The sequence below is a fragment of the Stegodyphus dumicola genome, chromosome 4 (genome assembly GCF_044657685.1).
Source record: "Stegodyphus dumicola isolate Sdum_Otavi_A_Nest chromosome 4, ASM4465768v1".
Classification (NCBI taxonomy): domain Eukaryota; kingdom Metazoa; phylum Arthropoda; class Arachnida; order Araneae; family Eresidae; genus Stegodyphus; species Stegodyphus dumicola.
In genome coordinates this window covers 153,085,988-153,109,883 of record NC_140771.1, presented here as the reverse complement: position 1 = coordinate 153,109,883, position 23,896 = coordinate 153,085,988, and the positions used below count along the sequence as shown (strand labels likewise).

The 23,896-nt window shown below is 31.3% G+C and overlaps 1 protein-coding gene across 4 annotated transcripts in view; it reads right to left on the bottom strand.

Moving 5' to 3' along the window:
- woc (zinc finger protein without children) overlaps positions 1 to 23,896 on the bottom strand; it is a 257,267-nt gene that overhangs the window by 18,223 nt on the left and 215,148 nt on the right. For 3 of the 4 annotated variants that reach the window (XM_085815607.1, XM_085815608.1, XM_085815609.1), the window contains exons 17-18: positions 17,684 to 17,809; positions 7,724 to 7,963 (exon numbers count right to left, since the gene is read on the bottom strand). In XM_085815607.1, the coding sequence (XP_085671733.1) occupies positions 7,724 to 7,963; positions 17,684 to 17,809 (366 nt within the window). Of the gene's footprint in view, positions 1 to 7,723; positions 7,964 to 17,683; positions 17,810 to 23,896 lie in introns of those variants that run through there. The other variant, XM_085815611.1, reaches the window with a different exon arrangement.

Sequence of the window (23,896 nt, the reverse complement as noted above, 5' to 3'; positions counted from 1 at the left end):
TAACTTTATGATTTGATCAAGCTTAATTATATTTTTCAGGCTGTTTCTATTACAGCAAGTTGATGAAAATTAAAGTTTCAACTTTCGATCATGTCAAAAAGAATTTCAAATTCTGGAAGTTCAACAGGATCTACAAAGTGAAAGCATTTTTGCAACGTCCATTAAACAAAAAATGGAATTGCTGCAAGAAATGAATAAAGGTATAGCCATGTCAAAACTATGCGAGGAGTATGGCATTGGAAAGTCAATTGAATATGACATAAGAAAACAGAAAAAGGAACTTTTTTAATTTTTTGTCGATTCCCACACCCTGCTTTCAATGAATAACAGAAAAATTATTCGTTATGCTGAAAGTGATGATCATGACAAAGTGATAATTGAATGGGTCACACAGCGTTGCACCAAGGCTGTGCCATTGACAGGTAAAATACTAATTAATGACACAAGCTAAAATATTTCACTAAGAATTAAACTTAATATTTAAGTGCACATATTCGACAGGTTGGTTAAACAAATTTAAAAATCGCCACGGTATAAGTCAATTAAGAATTTCAGGTAAAGAAACTTCAGCTGCTGAACGATTTGCAGGTGAATCCACAGAACTCATTAATAGTTAAAAGTTATCTCAAGAATAAATTTACAGTGCTGATGAAACTGGTCTTTTCTGGCAATATGCACCACAAAATACCTTGGCAACCTCTACAGAAAAAGCTCCAACTTGTGTCAGATATTCCAAAGCGAGACTAGCAATTTTAGCATGCGCAAATGCGGCAGGAACACACAAGTGTAAACTTTTCGTAATGGGGAAAAATACATGACCTCGAGCATTTATAGGAGTAAAATGTTTCCCGTTATATATCGTGCGAATAAAAGAACACGAATCACACAGGCGTTAATGTATGATTGGTTTGAAAATCATTTGATACTCGAGGCTCGACAGAATTCGGTTGGTTTACTTGATAAGGCAAAATTGTCCTGATTGTAGACAACTTTTTGGCTCATACCTCACTTAAAGCTTTAGTGAAAGATTATGTATCCGCATTATTCTTTCCTATAAACTGTATGTCAATCATTCAGCCTGTGGATATTGGAATGGTGCCTGTGCTAAAATGCAAAAATAAAGTAGCATTTTTAAAATCCATGTTAAATTTCTTGAATATCCAAGACCATTCAAGAATTTAAAAAATATTTTAGCATAAAAACTGCTTTGTTGAGCATCGCAAGATCGCAGAAAGATGTGTCTCCAGATACTTTAAAAAATGCTTGGCATAATTTATGGCCACCTGGTATATTTTATGGTAGGTTTGATGAATATGATAGCCGCGAATGTGAAGGTTTTCGGATATCGCAAACCAAAGGTTAAATTCTTCAATTAATGGGTTTTTAAAAAAGAAATGGGGAGAAGCTATAATAAATGAAGATGATATGACAGAAGTTTTTCATTGCAATGATAATGTCCCAATTATCAATCAATTAATGGACTGTGAAATCTGTAGTATGATTCTAGATCCAGAAAATACTGCTACTGATAGTGTAGAAAGTGACACAGAGGTTACTGAAAATGAAAAATTTTCGATTGACAAGTCAATCGGAATTCTTGACACAGCAATTACAGGACTTGAACAATGGAACTTTGTAATTAAATAAGAAATTATTTCAGAATTAAAGATAAAATATTACCATAAGCAATAAACAACTTACATTGAAAGAAATGTTTAATAAAGTAAACAAATATTAATCTTTTTTTTGGTGCACATTTTGTTACCCTACAGATCATAAATTCTTCATTATTTCATAAATCACGATTTCAAATTTCAAATTTTATAATTTCTACATGCCACCTTACAAGCTTTAAACTAATGATCTAATATCCAGAAAAATTCCAAATCTGGAATCGCCGAAGTCCTGACGAGTCTGGATTTCGGACTTTTTTCTGTATTACAGTGAAACCAAAGACAGAATAGCATACAGAATAATCATAATACAAAGCAGAATAATCTGTATTTCAAGATTAAAAACTACACTAATACACACTATTAGTGTCTTCATGTCAGTAGGCATAGGTACTATTACTACATAAGGGCAAAAAGGAATAGCAAAGAAACAGATTTTCTACATTGCAATTGGCCTTAGCATTAATATGACAAATCTTCTCCACATAATATTGCAATATAACTTGCTTCAACCAATGCAGAATTTTTCCCTAATTTTTTTAAAAATTATTTAAATTTACTGTGCTTCTTTGAAATGGCTAATTTTACTTGGACTATATTTATCAAAGGAAAATATTTCTTCCATATAAGTTATTTTTTTCTACTTTCTTTACTATAACGTTCTTTCGTCTTATATCGTTCAAGCATCTCCACAATTATTTGATTAGTTGGCTGATAAATTAGTTCATCATTATAAATGCTCATCCATTTTTCTAGGTTTCTCTCTGTCATCATCATACACACCGTTTGGTCTCTTAACTAGCAACTTGTGCAGCAATAATTATAGCTGAATAAAAGAAATGTAAAAGTTAAAATACCTCATTGTGGTGTAAACAGATTTTGAAGCCTAAGTGCTATGGTAAGATGTTAGCAGATAACACTAATTGTTAGCATAAATTTAAGGTATTTTGCATGATGAAACTCGAAAGGCATACGAAACGAACGTGCGCCAAGATATATATTAGTGAGAGAAAGTAAAGTTCGTGTGCAATGCAGTATATTTCATTTTTTCACCCTAGCTACTTGTACCTGGCCAAAGGTCTAATCCAGTAGTACTTTCTTCTCTTTCAGGTACGATGGCAAAGTATATTCGTGTTTCTCCTTTTTTTTATTGCCTAATATAGGTAAGCCTGATGATATTTAGTACTGATGATGATTCTATGTAAGTTATTCTTTTGAATACTTCAATTTTAATGTCTGTGAAGATTATTACTTCATTGTTATGCTTAAGTTAAGCAGAATTATCCTATTTTATTAAATAAAGATTTCGTAGTTAAAATTTTTGACTTATGATTCTTTAATTCTGTGCTTGAGGAAACGTACTCATTACGCCTTCAGTGCTAATGCACAACTAACAAAAGATTATAAGACTGATAAACTGAAATTTTGTAATGTTGTAAGATTCCAGGGGCATAAAGTATTAAAACTCCTTGTTGAAAATACTAGTTACAAAGTTTATAAGAATAATTGTAACAAATAATAATGTCTATTCTAAAAGAATCAATTTGTATAGAAAAGTTAACAGATGAAAATTATTCAGTGTGGAAATTTAAAATAGAACAACTTCTAATAAAAGAAGGTTTAAATGATGTTGTATTCGAAGAAAAACCGGAAACTGATACCGATATTTGGTTAAAGAATGATCGTAAAGCTAAAGCTTTAATATGTCTAGACATTTCGGATTCGCAAATTATCCATGTTTTACATAGTAAATCTGCAAAAGAAGTTTGGCAAAAGTTAAAATGTGTCCATGAACATGTAAATTTAACAAATAAGTTATTTCTTCTTAGAAAACTATATTCCATTAGATATAATGAAAGTTCTAAAATGCAGGAACATATCAAAGGAGTACTAGAATTAGCTGAAAAGCTGCGTAGTATAGGTGAAGAAATTAAAGAAAATAACTTAATAGCAGTATTATTATGTTCTTTACCAAATTCATACAGCTCCTTAATAACTGCAATAGAAAGTAAATCGGAAGCTGAATTGTCGCTAGAATATGTTAAAAACAATTTAATAGATGAGTATTGTAGACGTGTGGAAACTAAGAAAGCACAAAACTACGATTCAGTTGCTTTAAAAAGTAAAAGCGAAAATAAATCAAAGTATAGTACACAATATTGTAATTATTGTAAGAGAAATAACCATACGATAAATGACTGTTTTCATTTAAAATGCAATGCTAGAACTTCCCCGAAAATAGATGTAAAAAACAGTAAAATAAGAAATTATTCTCAAAATTATAAAAGTAATGCATGCCAAATAGCAAACACGCAAAGAGTAGAAAACATAACAAAACTTAAAGAAAATAAGTATTTTAAAAGTATTGAAACTGAAAATTTGCAGATTCAGTTAAATCAAGTTCTAAAAGTTGAAAATAAACATGAAAACACACTAACGCAAGAATGGGTTATTAACTCAGGAGCCTCAACTCATATGACGAGTAATAAGAATTTTTTCTCTCAGTTTAAACAAATAGTAACTGTAGCCAATGGTTCTAAATTAAATTCTTATGGTATTGGTGAAAGCTATTTTAAAGTTCGAAACTTAAAGGGTCAGAGGTTACACAAATAAAATTAGAAAATATATTGTATGTACCAGGTTCAGATAGTAATTTACTTTCTGTTCAATCTGTTACGAATAAAGGTTGCATTGTTACATTTGATAGTAATAAGTGTTACATAAAGCGTAACAATATACTCGTAGCCGACGGCAATGCTCAGCAAGATTTATATAAATTGACCGTAAACTCAATTGACGAGAAAACATACTTAGCTAATGATGTTTCATGTTCTAATACGAACTGTATAATAAAATGGCATCAAAGATTAGGCCACAGAAATATAGATGCCATAAAAACACTTGAGAAAAATGATTTGGCAGACGGCATTAAACTTGGCAAATGCACTCATAGTGTGGAATGTTCTACTTGTGTAAAAGCGAAACTAACTGAAAAACCTTATCTCAAAACTAGTTTTAGATCTAAAAATCCACTGGATTTAGTGCACACAGATGTGTGAGGGCCAATTGAAGTCAACAGCTTAGGAGGGAAAAGATATTTCGTAACTTCTATTGATGACTATTCGCGTTATACTCAAATTTATTTTATTACTTCAAAAGATGAAGTATTCGACAAACTTAAACAGTATGTTGCATCGACAACAAATAAATTTAGAAAGAAAATAAAGGTTCTCAGATCCGACAACGATACAGAATACTGTAACGAAAGTACTGAAAATTATTTAAAGAAACTCGGCATTTTTCACCAAACTTCGGTTCCTTATTGTCTGGCACAGAACAGTGTCGCAGAAAGGAAAAATCGCTCTTTAATAGAAATGACAAAAGCTATGCTAATAAACTCTAAATTACTGAAAGGATTCTGGGCTGAAGCAGCAGCTACTGCCGCATATCTTCAAAATAGGTTACCAACTAAAGCCACAGATAGAAAACCATATGAATTGTGGAATGGTAGAAAACCAAACTTAAGTCACTTACGAGTATTTGGCTGTAAAGCATTTTATTATGTGAACAAACAAAAACGGCGTTAAATCGACAACAAAGCTGAAGAAGGAATATTCGTAGGATACGATTCACGAAGTATGGCATACAGGATTTATGTAGGTGGAAGGAAAATAATAGTAAGTAGAACTGTTAAATTTGCAGAAAACGCGTCTTTATCTGACAAACATGCAGAAAATAATGCTGAAGATTTAGAATTAATTCACTTCAATAACTCTTAAGAAGATGAAGAAAATAATGAAGAAACATCTCTTGGCGGTGATTTTACAGAAGATTCAGAAAGTTCTGAAGAGTTAATTAAATGTAAAGAAAATGTAGAAAGAAGGGTTTCTAGCAGATCAACCAAAGGGGTCCCACCGGAAAGATTCTCTTATAAAGCAGAAGACGAAAAATCAATCTTACCTAAAAATAAAGATCCAGAAAGCTTTGAAGAAATTCTAAATTTACCAAAACGTGAACAAGAAGCTTGGATCAAGGCTATGCAAGAAGAAGTACATTCTCTAAAAGAAAATGAAACCTATACACTTACAGAATTACCACCAGGAAAACATGCAGTAGGCAGCAAATGGGTGTTTAAGACAAAATATGATGAAACTGGTAAAAATATAAAATACAAAGCACGCTTAGTAGCCAAAGAATTGACTCAAAAATACGGCAGTGGTTATGATGAAACGTTTTCACCAGTAGTGAAACGCACTACGATAAGAGTTTTCTTAGCATGGGCAGCGTATAATAATGCCAAGGTACATCAACTAGATATTAAAACAGCTTTTTAAAACAGCTTTTTTGTATGGCAACTTAAATGAAGAAATATATATGGAACAACCAGAAGGATCCATGGTTCCGGAAGAAAGACATAAAGTTTGTAAATTACAGAAGTCGATTTATGGTCTCAAACAAGCAGCTAGGTGCTGGAATGCAGAAATTGAAAATACATTGAAGAATCTTGGGTTCAGTCAAAGCAAAGCAGATCCGTGTATTTTCACAAAAGTGGTTCGTGACAAAAGAATTAATTTAATAGTGTATGTTGATGACATCCTAATAAGTTCTACAGAAGAAGGACTAATTCTTCAAACCATTAATGATTTAAAGAAACATTACCAAATAACGCATCTTGGTAAGTCTAAATATTTCTTAGGCATGGAAATAAATCGCAAGGAAGATGGAAGTTATCTCTTATCCCAGAAAAATAAAATAAATCAACTTGTCAAGCAATTTCAACTTGAAGAAGCAAAACCCGCTAGCACACCAATGGAAACAAACTATTATAAGCTAAACAAGGAAGAAAATCTCCTAACTTCAAATGATAAATTTCGCCAAGCTATTGGAAGTCTTTTGTATATATCATCTATCACAAGACCAGATATCACAGCTTCAACTCACATACTCAGCAGAAGGTGTAATAATCCACGTCAAAAGGACTGGAATGCTGTTAAAAGAATCATTAGATACTTAAACACGACAAAGAATCTCTCCTTACAAATTTCGTCGAGTGAAGAACCTAATATTACAGTTTATTCAGATGCTGATTGGGGACAAGATATTGAAGGTAGAAAATCTACATCAGGAAGTGTTATTTTATTAGGAAGAAACTGTATTTCATGGTTTTCAAGAAAACAAACTTGTGTTTCTTTATCCTCAGCAGAAGCTGAATATGTTGCACTATCGCAAGCTACGCAAGAACTATTATGGCTATTAAAATTAACAGAAGATTTCAATCTACCCCAAACTCTACCGATAAAGGTATTTGAAGATAATCAGTCTACTATAAGACTTGTAGAATCTGAAAAATTCAGTTCACGCACAAAACATATTGATACAAAAGTTCATCATATACGCGACTTGAATAACAAAGGAATAGTAAAACTTGCTTATCTTTCAACAGAGCAAATGGTTGCAACTGATATTATGACTAAACCAATTCCTAAAGCTAAATTTCAGTTTTGCAGGAATGAATTGCAATTGATATGAGTTTCATTAGCAAAACAGCGGCAACAAAGCATACTTAATCAAGGCAAATGCCAGATCAGAGAGTACTATTTTAAAGAAATACAACCTGCAACAACATAATCCTTTCAAAAATATCAGCAAAATTTAAACATTTCAATATTAAATTTTACAGCTAAAATATAAAAACTAAATTTTACTTAAAATACAATCAAATTATTTTCAATAAAAATAATTTTTTCCCACTGGTTTGGAAATCATTTTAATAATCTAAACTACATGAACACAGTAAAATCCTTTTTGACAATGACTATTACGAATTTGATAAATCAATTATTATAATTCTTATTTTAATTAACTGGTGTATTATAGCTAAGGCTCTGCTGTTCTATGAATTAAATTGAATATTCATACAGTTAAACTGAATAAGGTTTTTCAGATCAAACTATTCTAATATGCTCTGAATATTCACAGAAAACATGAAAAACTAAACTTAATTGCCTAAAATATTTAATTATTAGCAAATCAACATTTTATTTACATACCTTTAATAAGTGGTGGATAGTAACGAAGAAGAACATTACGAGTCCCTCCTTTAGAAGTTGATTTCTTCCAGTGTTTGGTAACATGAGTAAATGAAAAACGTGCATGATCTTCGACAGTTTTCAGTTTAAAATACTTGGTGTTAAAATACATCAATGTGTTAAGAAGAACATGAGGTGAATGAGCTCCAAGTTGCTTTGATTCCCATAATATTTCTTCTTCAATCAATGTAGCAGCACCACCTAATTATTAATAAAATAAACTATAACATATGCTTACTTTTGATATTTAATGGTAAAGATATTCTATCACAAATAAATACTAATTATTTCACATTATAACAATAGAAATACCAAAAATTAATGAATGTTTCTTTTAAGGAGAAAATAAGACACCACTTAAATGGTTTGTTAGATCTACTGTCAAATGAAATCCAGCAACCAATCTGATGTCATATATCTACAGCCAAACAAAAACAAGTTCACACCATGAAAAAGCACTGAATTTTGATGAAACTGATCAGAAACATGGGGAAGAAAATGAGGAAAATGAACGACTAGAGAGTCAGTAATATAATTTATTGAAGTAAAAGTGGCCTACAGGCATTACAAATTAATATGTTTCAGGGCCATCTCGGGCATTGATGCATTTAGAAATGCAGTCTGTCATGGCCATAAAAACATGTAATGCTATTCTGACAGATTTTGGTGTAATTGCACTGCCAGGCAGACATGTTTTAAGGTGGCTGAAGCTGGTATTAACCCACAGAGGAAGGAATAGAAGGAGACACCATCTTTCTAGCATGGCTGATGCAGTGCTGCTAAATTTTGATAATCTAAGGGGGGGGGGGTATGGCACTTTTATTTACATCCAGCACATGTTACTTTGACAGTGGCTTACAGGCACTTCCACACATGACAATTTTGCTTAAATTGAAAGTAGGGACATTTCTGCCCAAAACATTTATTGCAGGATGGGTAATTCAAGTTTGCATAGTTTAATAGCCCTTGTACATAAAATCATATCTTAATAATTTTTTGACAACTTCCAAAAACAATTTTGATTATTAATTTGCTTTACAAAATTTTAAGCTACTGGAGACTACTAAAATATAGATTTCAACCAAAGGTTAATATTATGTGTACGGATTATTAAATACCTTTAGGAGTCAGTTACCTCTAAAATGCCAAAATATCTAAAAAATATAAGATATTTTAAAGCTCAATATCTTTATAACTAAACAGTTTATACACATGAAATTTTGTATAATTATTTCAAAGTCCTTGATAGCATACTTGACATTTTGGAAGTTTCAGATGTTTGTGAATTTAGATCAACTACTTGTTTTAAATGTTCCAAAAAAATGAAGCAAAGTTGGTATGAAGAGTAAGGCAATCAAGATTGTGATCTTATGACAGTGAGGTTAATGTTTAAATGTGAAATAGGTAGACTGAAAATCTCTGAGAATATTTATTATATTCTCAGAGAATTATTGAGTAAAATTACTAAGTGATGTATTAAATACTCTGCCAAAATATATTTACTGGAAAATTTGAATTTGATAATGAATGTATACAGAAACGTGTTTTAAGTAAAAAGTTTGCAACTTGAACTTTAATGTAATTATAGAATTATACATTTTAAAATATTTATTTGACACATAGGTTAAGTTAGGTTATTTAAATATGGCAAAGCAAGTGAGAGCTATCTGCCTAAGGGAAGGGATGCCTTTGTGGAGGACTAATGGAAACTGGCTCCTATTTATATCATTCATAGGGAAAACTATGAAAATCAACACTACAGCCATCCTGTTCTGAACTGAACCTGGATAGAACTCCAAACATCTGTCTTAGCCATTCAGCCACTAGAAGGGCCCATATTACTCGTCAGATATACTATTACTACTTTACATGAAATATACCCCGCTGAGTTTATATCAGAAATAATGCAAGTAATTTTCTTACACGTATTTCTTAGGTAATTATAGTGTAAAAGTAGAGGACAAGGGCTGATATATACTATATACTAAATTATAGTAATTACTTTAGTGGAAAAATATAGTAAATGCACAGAAAAGAAAGATATGCACATGCTAAAAATGAAAAATGTTAAATATATATGAGTATTTATCCATGTTGGTTTTAAAAATGTGTATTTTCCTTTAACTAAACATGTAAACATTAATTAAATTACTTATAAATACATATGGAAATAAAGGATTTATTCATTCATAAACTGCAAAGAAATCTTGTAATTAAATTTATCATATAATGACCTTAACATTGTAAACATAAATTTAAATTCTATAGACAAATGTATTTATACACTATTTGAGCAAGAATTATTTATACTGGAAAACAGTCTTCTACAAGGTGTTGGAAAGCACAGTATTTGAGATATATGCTTAAGGGAGTACAATTTTTAGAATGTGTATTGTTGAATATAAAGGTCAGAAGAAATTTTTTTATAAATATTTAAAGAATTATTTCTTTACATTTTATAATAACTCATTTACATGTCTTAAAAATATTTAAAACTTTCCCCTCTATCCCTTCCCGAAATCCTCATAGAACATATATGTAAATCACAAATCAAGAGCAATATTTAACACATTTAATTATTAAAATAAAAGGTGTTCTTATTTTAAATAAACCAACCAGAGTGTTAATTATGGAGTGAATATGATTTTTGATTTCAAAGATACCTCAGAAAGCTGAAAATCATTTCATATTTGACAAAGTACTTTTAGAAAGAGGCTAAAACTTCTTTCTAATATAATTAATGAAAAACTTGTATAATTAACAATGTGAAAACATTTCATTCAAAAAGAACTTTCTGAATGCAGGGAAAAAAGTATAGCATTTAATTCCTTTTAGAATAAAATGTTGTTTAACCTTCCAGCAAGCACGCGTCGTATTTTTTATGACATCCGTTATTTCGTTTTTGGCATGAAAAATGACAGAAATGAGTGAATATTGATAATAAATTTGTTAAGAAATAAAATATTAACCTTATTTTTGTAAAATACAAATGATATCACATTCAAATATAAGTAAATCATTTTTAAGTTCTTATCTTAGTGAGATGGAAATGCAATGATGTATTTCATTATATAATATTTTAAATTTATTATTTAATAATTATATTTTAAAATCGAAGCTAATTTTAATATTCATCAAAGGCAAGTATAGACATATAAAAAAGGAAATCACACTTTCTCACATTTGTAGGAAAAAAAGTAAGTTAAGCATAACTTACTTCTGTAAGGAAATTTACTTCTTACCGGTTATAAAATGCACTTTAAACTAACTTTAATATTTTTATTTACTTCTAAAAAATAGAAATAAAAGAAAATAAGGAATAGAAATCGCTATTGTTCTCCCATGCAAAGGTTTCCTTGTCTTCCTTTTCTTCATCTGATAATTCTTGAAGAATGCAAGCAAAATCAGCTGGTTGCAAATATTTTTTTGCCATGAAAACCGATATAAAAATTAAGAGCCAAATGTATACAAATTCAAGTTAAAATAATACACGGCAATTAATAACACAAAATTACAAAATATTTGAGAAAAAATTTTTTTCCGAATTTTCACCCATGACCATGCGCGTTTCGTAACTTTTATGAAAAATCTGCCACGTAGCACAAAAGCCCCCTCCCCCAAATAAAGAAAAGTCAAATGACTTCCTGTTGGCACATTCCATGATGTGGGAAAGGGTAGAAAGGAGGAATAGAAATGACCTTCAGACGTCTCAGCTTTGATATGCGAAGAAGGTGCATTAAAAACAGAATTTGTCATAAATTTTGCTCATATGCGCATGCTGGAAGGTTAAAAATGTACTCTTTCACACAGTCGAACTCACAGTATAGAAACAGAAGTCTCATACAGTATAGAAGAAGAAAATATATACATTTACACTTACAAATTAATATTATGTAACTACAGTGTAATTACAAACTCTGTTTACATCTGAACATGTCAAAACCTATTGATCTTAATGGTAAACCACTAAATATTTTTTATTAACAAGAATGATATGGCTCAGTGCAAACAAAATTGAAATGCAAAAATTGGTCTGGGCCATTCCTTTTTCCAGGGGTTAATCATGCTGCAAATAACATGAAGCTGAATGACCGGGTAACACAGTAAGGTTGCCATGTTGTGGTGAAAATTTGCAGCAACTTGTGCAGCATGCAAACAAGCATTACCATACTGAAAAATAGTCCTTGCAAGGCCTGACAAGATGAGTACTATTATAGGCTGCAGAATTTTGTCAATGTTATGTTGGCTGATCAGAGTTACGTGCAGGAGACTAGGTATCATATGCAACAACATTCCATACAATAATGCATGTCACTAAATGATATTGAGTGAGCAGGGCTGACTTCTTCCTCTACACGTAGATGCAGTGTTTGCAAGAACCTGGACTCATCACCTGAAAGTCATTGTATGAATTGTAAGCACTCTTCAGGAGTCTGGCTCTTTTTATATATTTATGACTTTTCATATATTAACTATGAAAAAACTGTTCAAATGTAAATGTACTCAAAAACAAAGCAATTATTTCTATTGCAAAAATTTGTAACTGAGAATATTTATCTTTCAATTATTGCTAATAAAAGTAATCTGGGTCTTCAAATCTAGTATAATATTTATGTCACAATGCCAATTAATTAACTCTATTTCTATATTTTTTGGAGAGTTGCATTCATTTTTGGTACTGAAAATAATGTTAAGAGTAAATGTATTCGTGGACCACATACAACCCACCAGTTTCAAACCACTGCATTATCATATGGAACTTTGAAAGAAGCCAAGGAAGGGGGAAAAAGTCACCTTTAAACTCAATGTAGAGTACAATGTAAAACTTCAAAGAAAAATACTCGCCTTTGTATAATAGTAATGCCTAAAATGTAATAACTAGAACAAATTCAGTTATAAACAATTAACACTCATTTCTTCAATCTGAATGCGATAAAAGTACCGCGTGTGCATTTAAGGAAAATTCAAATATGCTTTCATGTTATAGGAGGGAAAAAAAAGGGAGAAAAGGTTTTTTTCCTTTGTCCTTGCAAAATATACTATTTTGTTAAAGACGTTGGTATTCACACAGCATACAGAGGGAAAATTAGAGAAGACATGCTGGCGTGCAGTTAATTTTGTTATAAATTTCTGATTCTAAATAAAATCAATGATTCAATTTCAAACTGTGTATTTAAAGTAATTAACATGGATTTTATTATTTGACTGAGATAAAAAATAACAGTTTCTTTTTTTTTTTTTTTTGCTATTTCAAATTTATACATGTGCTCTAAGATGACACTCCTGAACATAAGTAATAATAGTAATTAGTGCAAAACTCTGTATGCCTGATGAATAAAAAATGATCCCACACAATAATAATGATTTGTAGATAGCAATATCACATCCAATGAAGTTCTGAGGAGAACAACAAGATGAGCTCATTGGTTGACACTGCTCATACAGTTATGTAGCTGCTGCTATTATGGCAATTGGATGCAGGCAGAAAACAGTAGAGTGGTAAAACAGTGGAAAACATAGGTTTAACATTTTCAGAATTTTAAGGGGATAGGCAGCTTTAATTATCTAGAATAATAATTTAGAAGGACAGCCAAATAAGTGTCTGTGTGTGTGTATGTATGTGTGGTGTGGAAAATTAAGTAAAATTATGATTAAGGCTAATTGTGAGCCTTAGAACAGCAAAAGGTCTTCTTTGGAAGTTTTGTTCATTATAATTAACTCAGGAACTAAATTATTTTGCATATTAGGAATTTTTCTAAAGAACTTTTTGGCTAATTCATTAACATGAAGGCTCTAATGGATTTAGTATATTCTCAGTGAAGTGCTTCATCTCTTATCCAAAAATACAACATAATTTGCATTAATAGTCAACAATGTATAAGGTGCTAACAATGCAGTCTCCCTCTCCCAGGCTTCATCCAGTGATTCTATATGACATCAAATACCCCAGAGATGTGAATACAAATGGTGGAAAGTATAGCTGCCAGTATGATTGCAGCAGCAAGCTAAATAGTTTATTTATGTGTAGAGTTATTATGAGTACAGAGAGCAGGCATATGCAACACACAGCCCATGATGAATTTCCGAAGTATCATTGAATCTGGCCTATTAAGTGCTTAAATTTGAACAAACACACGCAATTGTAACGAATAAATTTTGCACAAATTTTTATTTTTATAGTTTTTTTTTTGTCCATTTTTAAAAAAGTTTTTTTATTTTTATTTTTACTTTTTGTTTGTTTGCTTCCACATGAATTGTACCTTAACTGCCCCTGTTTGCAACTGGTCACGACTTTGTTGACTCTTATGCTGCCATGAATATGATTATGTTCACTGCTGCTGCATGCAGTCATTAGATTTCAGGCTATATCAGTCTCTGTTTTACTTTCATATATTTGTGAATTTGTGATTAAATGCTAATTAAGATGGCTTCATCATAGAAAAGTAGTTTTTGAGAATCGCACACTTCAAGACGTAGAAGGGAAAACACAAAATTTAAAAAAGAGTATATCTGTACAACAGATGCTGTTCCACCAAAATAATGATATAGTTAACATCATTGTTCATGAAAGCTTTATTGTTAGTGAAAAAATTGCAAAGCACTAAAAAACATATTCCGAAGGTGAGTTTTTCAAGTAATGCTTAACTGCTGCCATAAAAGTAGTGTTTCTTGAGAAAAGTGACGAAATTCAAAAAATAAATCTTCCTTATTGGACAGTAACTGAATAAATCAATGAAATGGTCAGTGATGTAAAATTACACATTAAACATGCCATATCAAAATCTGAAGCATATCCCATTGCTCTTGATGAAAGCCACTCAGTTGGCTACATGTATCCATGGAGATGATGCCAACTCCATATACGGAATAATTGCTTGTTCTTCAGCCAATGAAAGATACAACAAAGCATAAAGAAATTTCCCAGGAAATAAAAAATATTTCTACTAGATCTGACTTAAGTGGAAAAACTTAAGCAGAATATCTACTGATGTTGCTCCATCAGTCATTGGATCAAACACAGGAGCTGTTGCCCATATAAAATCAGAGTTATCCAATGACAAAATAAATACTGACGATTTTTCTGTATTTCACTACATTATGCATCAACAAAACCTGTGTGCAATCAATGGGCACAATAACTTACTGCATAAATTTTATTAAGTCGAGGGCCCTGAACAATTATCAATTCCAAGAATTTCTTCTAATTCCTAATTTAGCCCCTAGCCCTGTCAAAGTTGTACATACTGGCTGGAAGATTTCGTTGAGTCAAAGTCAGGCAATTAGGCAGGTGCGCAAGATGACCAAGTATCAATTGCAATAACATTTGATAGCATCAAGCCTGATGAAAGTATGTTGCTAAATAACATGAGGTATTGTTTAGGATAAGTGAGAACTTGAATTCATCACTGAAAACTAAGTATCCAGTCTTCTACATTCCACCTACTATGAACATGGCACCTAAGATGGCATTAACAGCAGATGTAAGGAGTACCAACAATGCAGTCCACCCTTGGCCAGTTATCTTCCAATAGCTTGACATGACACAAAATGTTCTGGAAATGTGGGTAGTTAGTTCTGCTGAATGATGAAATGTGTAGCTGTCAGAGCAGTTGTGGCAGTTAGCGTAATGGCTTAGTCTGTGCCTCAGGCTATCTGCCGCATCCTGCTGCTGTCCTTTACCAAATTTGTTGGAACTACAGCTGGCAATATCATCTCACTGTATAATTGCTCTGAACCTCATGACAAACAATTTAATGGTATGAGTACCTTGTTCCTAGAATGAAGTGATGCAATAACTCTGGAACTAGCTCAATTGGATACAACCTTGTCTAGTGGTTCTCTGGGACCTCAGCTATATGAAACACCACTACCATGGAACTGGCTTGAATTTATACAATGAATGAGTGATGAGCATTTGTATCTGCTAATTTGCTCTTTTCTAGTGAGACATATACATGTTCTGTCCATGCTTTAATGACGTGCATAGCTGTGTTTGGAGTATTTACACGTCGAGTATCATTATGTTACTCTGCACCTTAATGTAATGTGTGGATTTTTTGGTCATAAAAAGTATTTTACTTTTTGAAAAATATAAATTGCATTTTAAATGAACTAAATCCAGAAAATAAAATGAAATTTGTGTAACAGCCGTGATAACAATAAAATTCAAGAACTAAAATAAACATTTTACATTCTTCTTGAACTTTAACTTTGATTGTATATTTTTCACCGTAAGTACCCAATTATTATTACAGTAATTTGCTTTAAGTGGTTAATTACACCAATAAGCAAGACACTTTTACAGATTTAAAGAAAAAGACCTTATACTGCAAAGATAATAATGAGAAAATAAGTCACACAGACTATATACATATATACACACATATATATAGAACCTCTATTACCCAGGCATTTATGAACCAAAATCTTTATTAACCATGCTGGTAATAAATTTAAAGAAATCATTTAAAAAATGTAGTAACATTACAAAGGGTACAACAAAAACAGTAATCTTCACGTATTCTTCTCATCAGTGACAGATCTTTTTGCATTTCTTATTAGCGATGGATCATTTATTGACTTGCTATTGTGTATTACAATGAAAGATGCAATTTACATATGTTAAAGACAAAAATAGTGCTAATACTCTGACATAAACTGACAATTACTTTGTAGGCATGTTTCAATGAATAAAATGATAACAAGACATCACTCAAAATGATATAGCAAAATAGGCAAACACACACACACACAAAAAAAAAAAAAAAAAAAAAAAAAAAATATACTAAATTAAGTTTTTTTTTTTTTTATTTATTTTTATTTCTTAGTGATGAAGAAATCATTTGTACCATAGATCTGATGAACAATAAAAACTTCAATGATGAGAGTGATGCTGAGATGAAAGCAGAAAATATGAAAATTAGTCATGCTGAAGCATTAAACAAAGCTCTAGAGCAACATTTCTGATACTTATACTATGGATTTTTTATGGATATAAAATCATGCCATGTACAGGATTATCACATTAACCTCTAAGCAATTTCTTTACAAAAATTAATGTCTCATAAAGATGCATGAAATTTGAAAAAAAATCACAACGTTTCTCAGTTGAATAAATTTTAAGGAGTTTGTTTATTTCAATTTTTTCCTTTTGGTCATGAAATAAAATCTGTAAATTTTTTTTGTTCAAATAAAGGAAATAAACTCTATTTACCAACAAAAGAGCTTATTAAAATGTTAATTCTGGTATTTTTGCACTTAATTTTAAAACTGTAAATAAATATCTTTAGAAAAATTCCTTGTCGAGAGAAAACTGGCATGATTTAAAATTTAATCTCTACTAACCAAGGTTTTAATTATCTAAGATGGTTATAATCTAATTACTTTAGATAATTGAGATTCTAATATATATAGATACCCACTGCTTTTTAAATGTAGTTTATATATATTTTTTTCTCTGGTCTCTTTTAAATAAAAATAAAAGATTACAGATGTCATATCTAGTTACATGGTTTAGAGCTGAATTGTTAGCATAGCTTTATCTTCTAGTTAAGTAATGTAAATAAATGAACAAATATTTTATATGCACCTATTATACATAATAAAGGAAAAAAATCTATGCATTACACATTTGCAACAAGTACTTACAATTCATCCTAAAGTGAAATTAGATTAAAAAAAATATAACCGCCTCTAAAATACATGAGGCTAAATAAAATGATGCATATGTACATCATAGTTCTCCAATAAATACTTTTATTTTGATTTCATCATTGGCATTTCTACGAAGATATTTTCACTGATGGTAAAAAAAAACTGAACACTTGAAATTATACAATTATTACTAAATAATTACAAGATAACTTTATGAAAGGACTTTCAGTTTCAAGCAGACAGTAAAAATAAATAAATTTTAATTACCTTCAATACAAGGTGGCAGATCTTGTTTTTGCAAAATTTCATTTAAACATTCTGTAAACTTCTCGTAATAAGGATCCGTGAAAATGTTATCAATCCGGCCATTTTCAAAAAGATACTGTTGAATTCCTAAATAAGTAAATTTAAGACAGATAATTTACCTGCATGATATTTGACATTAAACATACTATTACTAAAAAAATATGAAACAAAAAGATCATTGTGAAAGAAAACCAACTTATTCAACAGATTTGAAAGAAATTTTAAAAATAAATTTTTCATACACTTTAACAAGCTTTTAGCGTTTACATATGTGTAAAAAACAGTTTTTTGCACAACACACGAAAACTACAAGTAATAAAAAATACACAAATTATGATTATGACATTTTGACAGTCAAATTTAACATTAAAAATATCCTTGCCAAATGTTTATCTAACAGTATATATACCATCTAGTTGAAATGCATGGTCAACAACAAATTTAAGTACTACTGATTGCTTGGGTTATAATTTCACCTGTCTGACCTAATCAGAATAAGCCCATGAACTTTATTGTACAAGAAGTGCAAGACTGTGGCTGTTGTTGACATGAGCATTGAGCGCCTTATATGTGACAGTATGAGGTTGCCCAGTTTTGTTCCAATTTTGAATGACAGCACACCAGAGAACAGGTTTGAAGGGGCTGCACTGCACTTCTGCTACCACCAAACCACTCAAGAGGTTTGGTATATATGTTTCGGTTTGTTGTAAATGTTGAGTGTTCCCATGTCACAAATACACTATACGTTTACAAATATCCATGCCTTATCCAGGATTCCAACCTGGATTCATTGCCTTGTCAGTTAGTGTCACTACACACTATACTGTCTGGGTTGTGTCGATCATTTGTTGTAGCAGTAATGCCTATAATTGTAAAAGTGTATCTGGAATTCTTCGAGGGCTGTTGGTAGGATTCACTAATTCACAATTTACCTTCCATGATCCACACACTTTGTAGAATTCAGGTACACTGGGGAAAAAAAAAGGGGGCAGTTCTATATGTCCTGTTCTACTGGGCTGATTAACGAAATTCAAGTTACGTTTTTCAAATCTTGAAAGCGCGATTTAGGATATATATTAGATTTATATATAGCATTGTTCTAATATAGGTATTTTGACACAAAATTGGTCTTTTCCTTACATAACATACCAATTGTTTTCCATATTTCGATTCTACGACTCAAATTATGCCTAAATATTAAATTTTGTAAAATTTGGTGCGAAATTTAAAAATTTAACTTGGCACATTTTTTCAAGTTTGCACAAAGAATAATTCACTTTGGCGAACCTATTTTCTTTTCCCTTCCATTGTGGAGGAGCAGGAAAAAAAATCACAGCTTTTCTAGCTTTTTACATTGTGCATGAGTGAGGAAAAAAGTCCCATTGTTTCTACTTTCAAATAATTTTAAAAAAGTGCCTAAACCACATTTGATGTTATTATCGCTTTCAACAGTATGCCAAATTTCAAAATGTGCCAGTATATAAATTCACGTATACCTTTGGAAATTTTGAATAAAAAACTGTAATTTTTTGCAGGTATGCTTAGAAATACATCTATATTAAGATGATGATACAAATTTTATAGATCATAATTCAAAATTTTTTCAAAAATTTATAAAAATTATTTAAACACAAATTTTATTTGGAATGAACCTATATTTCAAAATATCAAAGGAAGAATCAAATAAATTTGATAAAAAAAGATATCAATAAATATGTATCAAATTAAAATTTTGAGAGATAATTTTTAAAAAACTACTTGTGTGATTTTGCAAAACTTGAGTCGTAGAATAGAAATATGGAAAACAATTGGCAAGTGATTTCAGAAAAAGTCCGATTTTGTGTCAAATACCTATATTATATTAGAACAATGCTATTTATAAATCTAATACATATCCTAAGTCGCGCTTTCAACACATGAAAAACGCAAGTTGAATTCCGTCAATCGGCTCAGTAAAACGGGAGATATAGAAATGTGCTTTTTTTTTTTTTTTTTTTTTTTTTTTTTTTTTTTTTTGCACAGTGTGCCTGAATTTTACTGGTAACAACAATTCAGGTAAGAAAAACTGTTTATAAAATTATTCCATTATCTAGGTATCCCTGAAACAAGTCTGTTAGCTTTATGTGGTCATGCCTTATGATTTATAATACTACATCCATATAGACAGCATAAATAGTGAATGAAAAATAAGCTGTAGAATTTGATCACAATATCAAGTACTTGATACTGAACTAACACTAATAACTTGAAGGTAAATGTGAACATTTACAGCTGTTACAGTCCACACTAGCAAATAACTTTCTCTAGGATTGAGTCTCTCCTTATAAAAACGCTTTGGAAAAGAATTTTGGAGGTTGAAGACTTGTCTGTAAAGAGAACTTGGTTCCACTAATCTTTAATTCCACATTAGATGTGCAAAAGCCCAATTTCAGTGGGCTCTGACATCGGATGGTATACATGGAGCATAGATAGTAGATCTTCTCATTAACATCTACTCTCACAGAGTTCACATGAAACAGTTTGTTGAGATGTGGGCCTTACATTTCTAACAGAAAAGCTAAAGCTGACTATAATTTTGTTAGTGTTCTATAACATCTTCAACAGAAAGTGTTTGCTTGCTGCTACCAAAATAATCTTACAGTATCAAGATCCAGGTCTTCAAGAGATAGTTTGATAACTTATTATGATTCCACACTTTGAGTTTTCTATTAAGACGAATATTTAATTTTGTCGCAAAAGTGGATTGTCTTGCATCAGCTAAAAATATTCCTATAGTCTTTCACTCAGTTATTCACCCAATTTATTTTAAGCATGATTTTTAATCTGCCCAACTCACATTTCGCAAAACACTCCCAAATTATGATTTGAAGTGCAAGTCAACAATATTTTACTTTAAGTAGTTTAGTTTTTGGGTTTGTGATTCTATTTGAATTCAGTACTGAAAATTGGATCAAATATGTCAGATTTAGCATTTAATTCCAAAGAATATACAACAGAATTAATAGATTAAAAAATCTGTTAAAGATTTTTATTTATTTATTTATTCCTTACTTTTTGAGCACCAGGGTATAAGGAATCATAAAATATACTATGGTTGCTGTATAGGCATAAATACACAAGATTATTAGGAAATTTCACGTGAAAAATTAAAAGAGTAACTGTAAAAAGATATGTAATGATACAAGAAAAAGTATTACTAGCATTAGAGAACACAAAGGCACTTGGGCTCTTTTTTCTATTCCCATATTCATTCAAAAATAAGATTTTTCTCACATTTTTAAGAAATAAACATACAAGTGAATATTTATCTTTCAGTAATTATGGAAAGAAAAGACTAGCTTTTGGAAATTTTTCAGAAATAACAGCAGCATCCATAAACTGATTACAATTTGTTTTCAGCCATATGGCATGTTAGATGCATGCCTAATTGCTTTTAGTGGTAATTAACCAGCGTGAATGAGTATATTTCTATATATAGTAATTACCTATGTGATTTATTTAGCCTACAAACAGTATAATTATTTTACACAATATGATAATTTAACTTCCTCCCCTCTTTATGCAATTTCACTTATCAAAATACCCAATTCTCAGACACTATCAAATTTTAGAACAGAAATATAGCAAACATAAGATTTTCCTGTCTTATATTTTAAATATGTTTTTTTTTTTTTTTTTTAATTAAAAGAAACTCAACAAGTTCCCCCATGTACCACATAGTATCACATGGGGCTTACAGAAGTAAGTACGAAACACAATACAAAATAAACAAGAGAAAATTGAAATAAAATCAAGGATGATTACAAAGTTTTACAATGAACTGACAAAAAATGTTAAAAGCACTTCTCTCGGAAATAAATTGGTAAAACTCTGGAGGCCAGTTAATATTAAAATTTTTCAGTCCCAGTTTCAAGATTTTTCTTTCGCTCTCATATTTAGGACATAGAAGAAGCACATGTTCTACATTCTCCTCGCCGCCGAGGCCACAGTCACAGACAGACTCAGGACTCAACTTAAATCTGTTCAAATAACTTTTAAAATTCCCATGTCCAGTAAGAAACTGGGTTAATTTGTAATTTGTAAAGAAATGATGACATGACAATCTCATTTTAATAGAAGGGAAATATCTCCTAGTTAAACTCCCTTTATTTGAATTAATGAATTCGTGATTCCACGACTCCACAATGCTTTCATACATGACCTTCTTATAGAAGGAATTAGGGATATTGACAAAAGTGTCAATTTCCCGCTTAGTCGCAGTCTTAGCAAAGAAATCGGCTCGTTCGTTCCCAACAACACCTGTATGACCACGAACAAATGAAAATGAAACCGAAATATTTTTATCCTTTAGATTCTTCAATTCTTTTTGAATCTCGATAATGATATTATTAGAAGAAGAAATACATTTTAAGATCTCCAAGGATGAAAGGGAATCAGTACAAATGATATAGTCTGAAACAGCACTATTTTGTTTAGAGACCCATTTGACGGCGAAGTTTATGCACAAAAGTTCAGCTATGAAAACGGTACATTCATCTCTGATTCTAAATTGAAAGTGCTCAAATTCAAGACCATTTTTGAAGACAACAAATGCGAGACCAACCTTGCCATCAATTTTGCTGCCATCAGTATAGCAAGTTACAGGCGAATCACCCACAATTTTATTGCTAAACTGAATAAAATTAATAGCATTTCTTTCTGAAGGATGAGGGAGATCAGATAGAGGTAAAATACAGTCATGCTGAGAGACAGTAGAAGCAGAAATATTTTCCTTATAAGCAATAGAATGAAGAATGGCAATGTCAATTGGAGGAAAGCAAGAAATTGCATAAACAGACTCATAGCTTACGGTACGATATCCACATATGACCCACAGAAGTATCCGTCTTTGAACGCGTCATAAATATCTATAATTTATCTTCTTCTTGAGCGATATACCCCAGGCTCTAGAGCCATACATAATAAAGGGTGCAATTCCTTGTTTATAGATGAGCGAATGAACGTTGTAATTAATACCGTATGTGTTACGTGCAATACAACTTAATCCACGCTGTAATCTATCACATTTCTCTGATACATAAGTTAAGTGTTGTTTCCAAGAAAATTTACAGTCAAGAAAAACCCCAAGATATTTCATTTGCTTTACCACAGTCAAAGGGGTGCCATCGAGAGATAACTGAAATGCATCATAACAGATGTTTCGCTTTTCAATAATCATAACCCTGGGTTTATCAGGATTAAAATCTAATTTAAAACCTTTTGACCAGTTGGAGGCGAAATTTAAAGTCTCTTGTGCCTGTAAAAAAGTAGCAGAAAGGTCCCTACTCTGGAAGCAAAACAAAACATCATCTGCAAAGGCTATAGTATCACAACAAGCAAGATTTTCCAGTTTTAATAGGAGATCATTAATAATAATATTTCAAAACGTAGGTCCTGAAACAGAACCTTGAGAGCAACCCCTTTCAAGGTGACGGATTGCAGAAGCCGAGCCCAATTGCAATTTGGCCACCCGATCATTTAAAAAATCAGCAGCAAGTGAAAAAATATTCATTGGAAGTTCTACTTTTTTTAGCAGATTGAGAATACAAGGCCACCACGCATAGTCGAAGGCGCCTTTAATATCCAAAAAGACCAAAATAGTGTGCAAGTTTTTCTTTTTTCATCTCTGAACAATTTCATTCAAACGTAAAAGAGCGTCTTCAGAACTTTTTTGAGGTGTAAAACCATACTGATTACCAGAAAGAAGGTCTCCATGATGGAGATACCAGCAAATTCTGTTAATAAAAAGTTTTTCCAAGCACTTACCCAAAACAGGAAGTAAGCTTATACATCTAAGGTTATCTAGGTGAGGAATCCTAGACTCATTTCCTTTAGGAATAAGAATTACTTGAGCATGTTTCCAAACACGTGGGAAAATGCCAACATTTAGGCAAACGTTAAAAAGTTTATGGAGAAATCGAGGAAACATTAAATGAAACTGTTTAATAATCTCATTCGAAACAGAGTCAGGACCAGGTGATTTATTTGGTTCCAGCATAGAAATAACTGTATTAACTTCATCACAAGTAAACACAGAATCTACAAAAGAAGAATAAACAGTACGCGCAGCTTGACGGTATTCCTCATGCAAATCATCATCAGTTTCCTCTAGATCCGAGGGGAAAGATTTCTGAA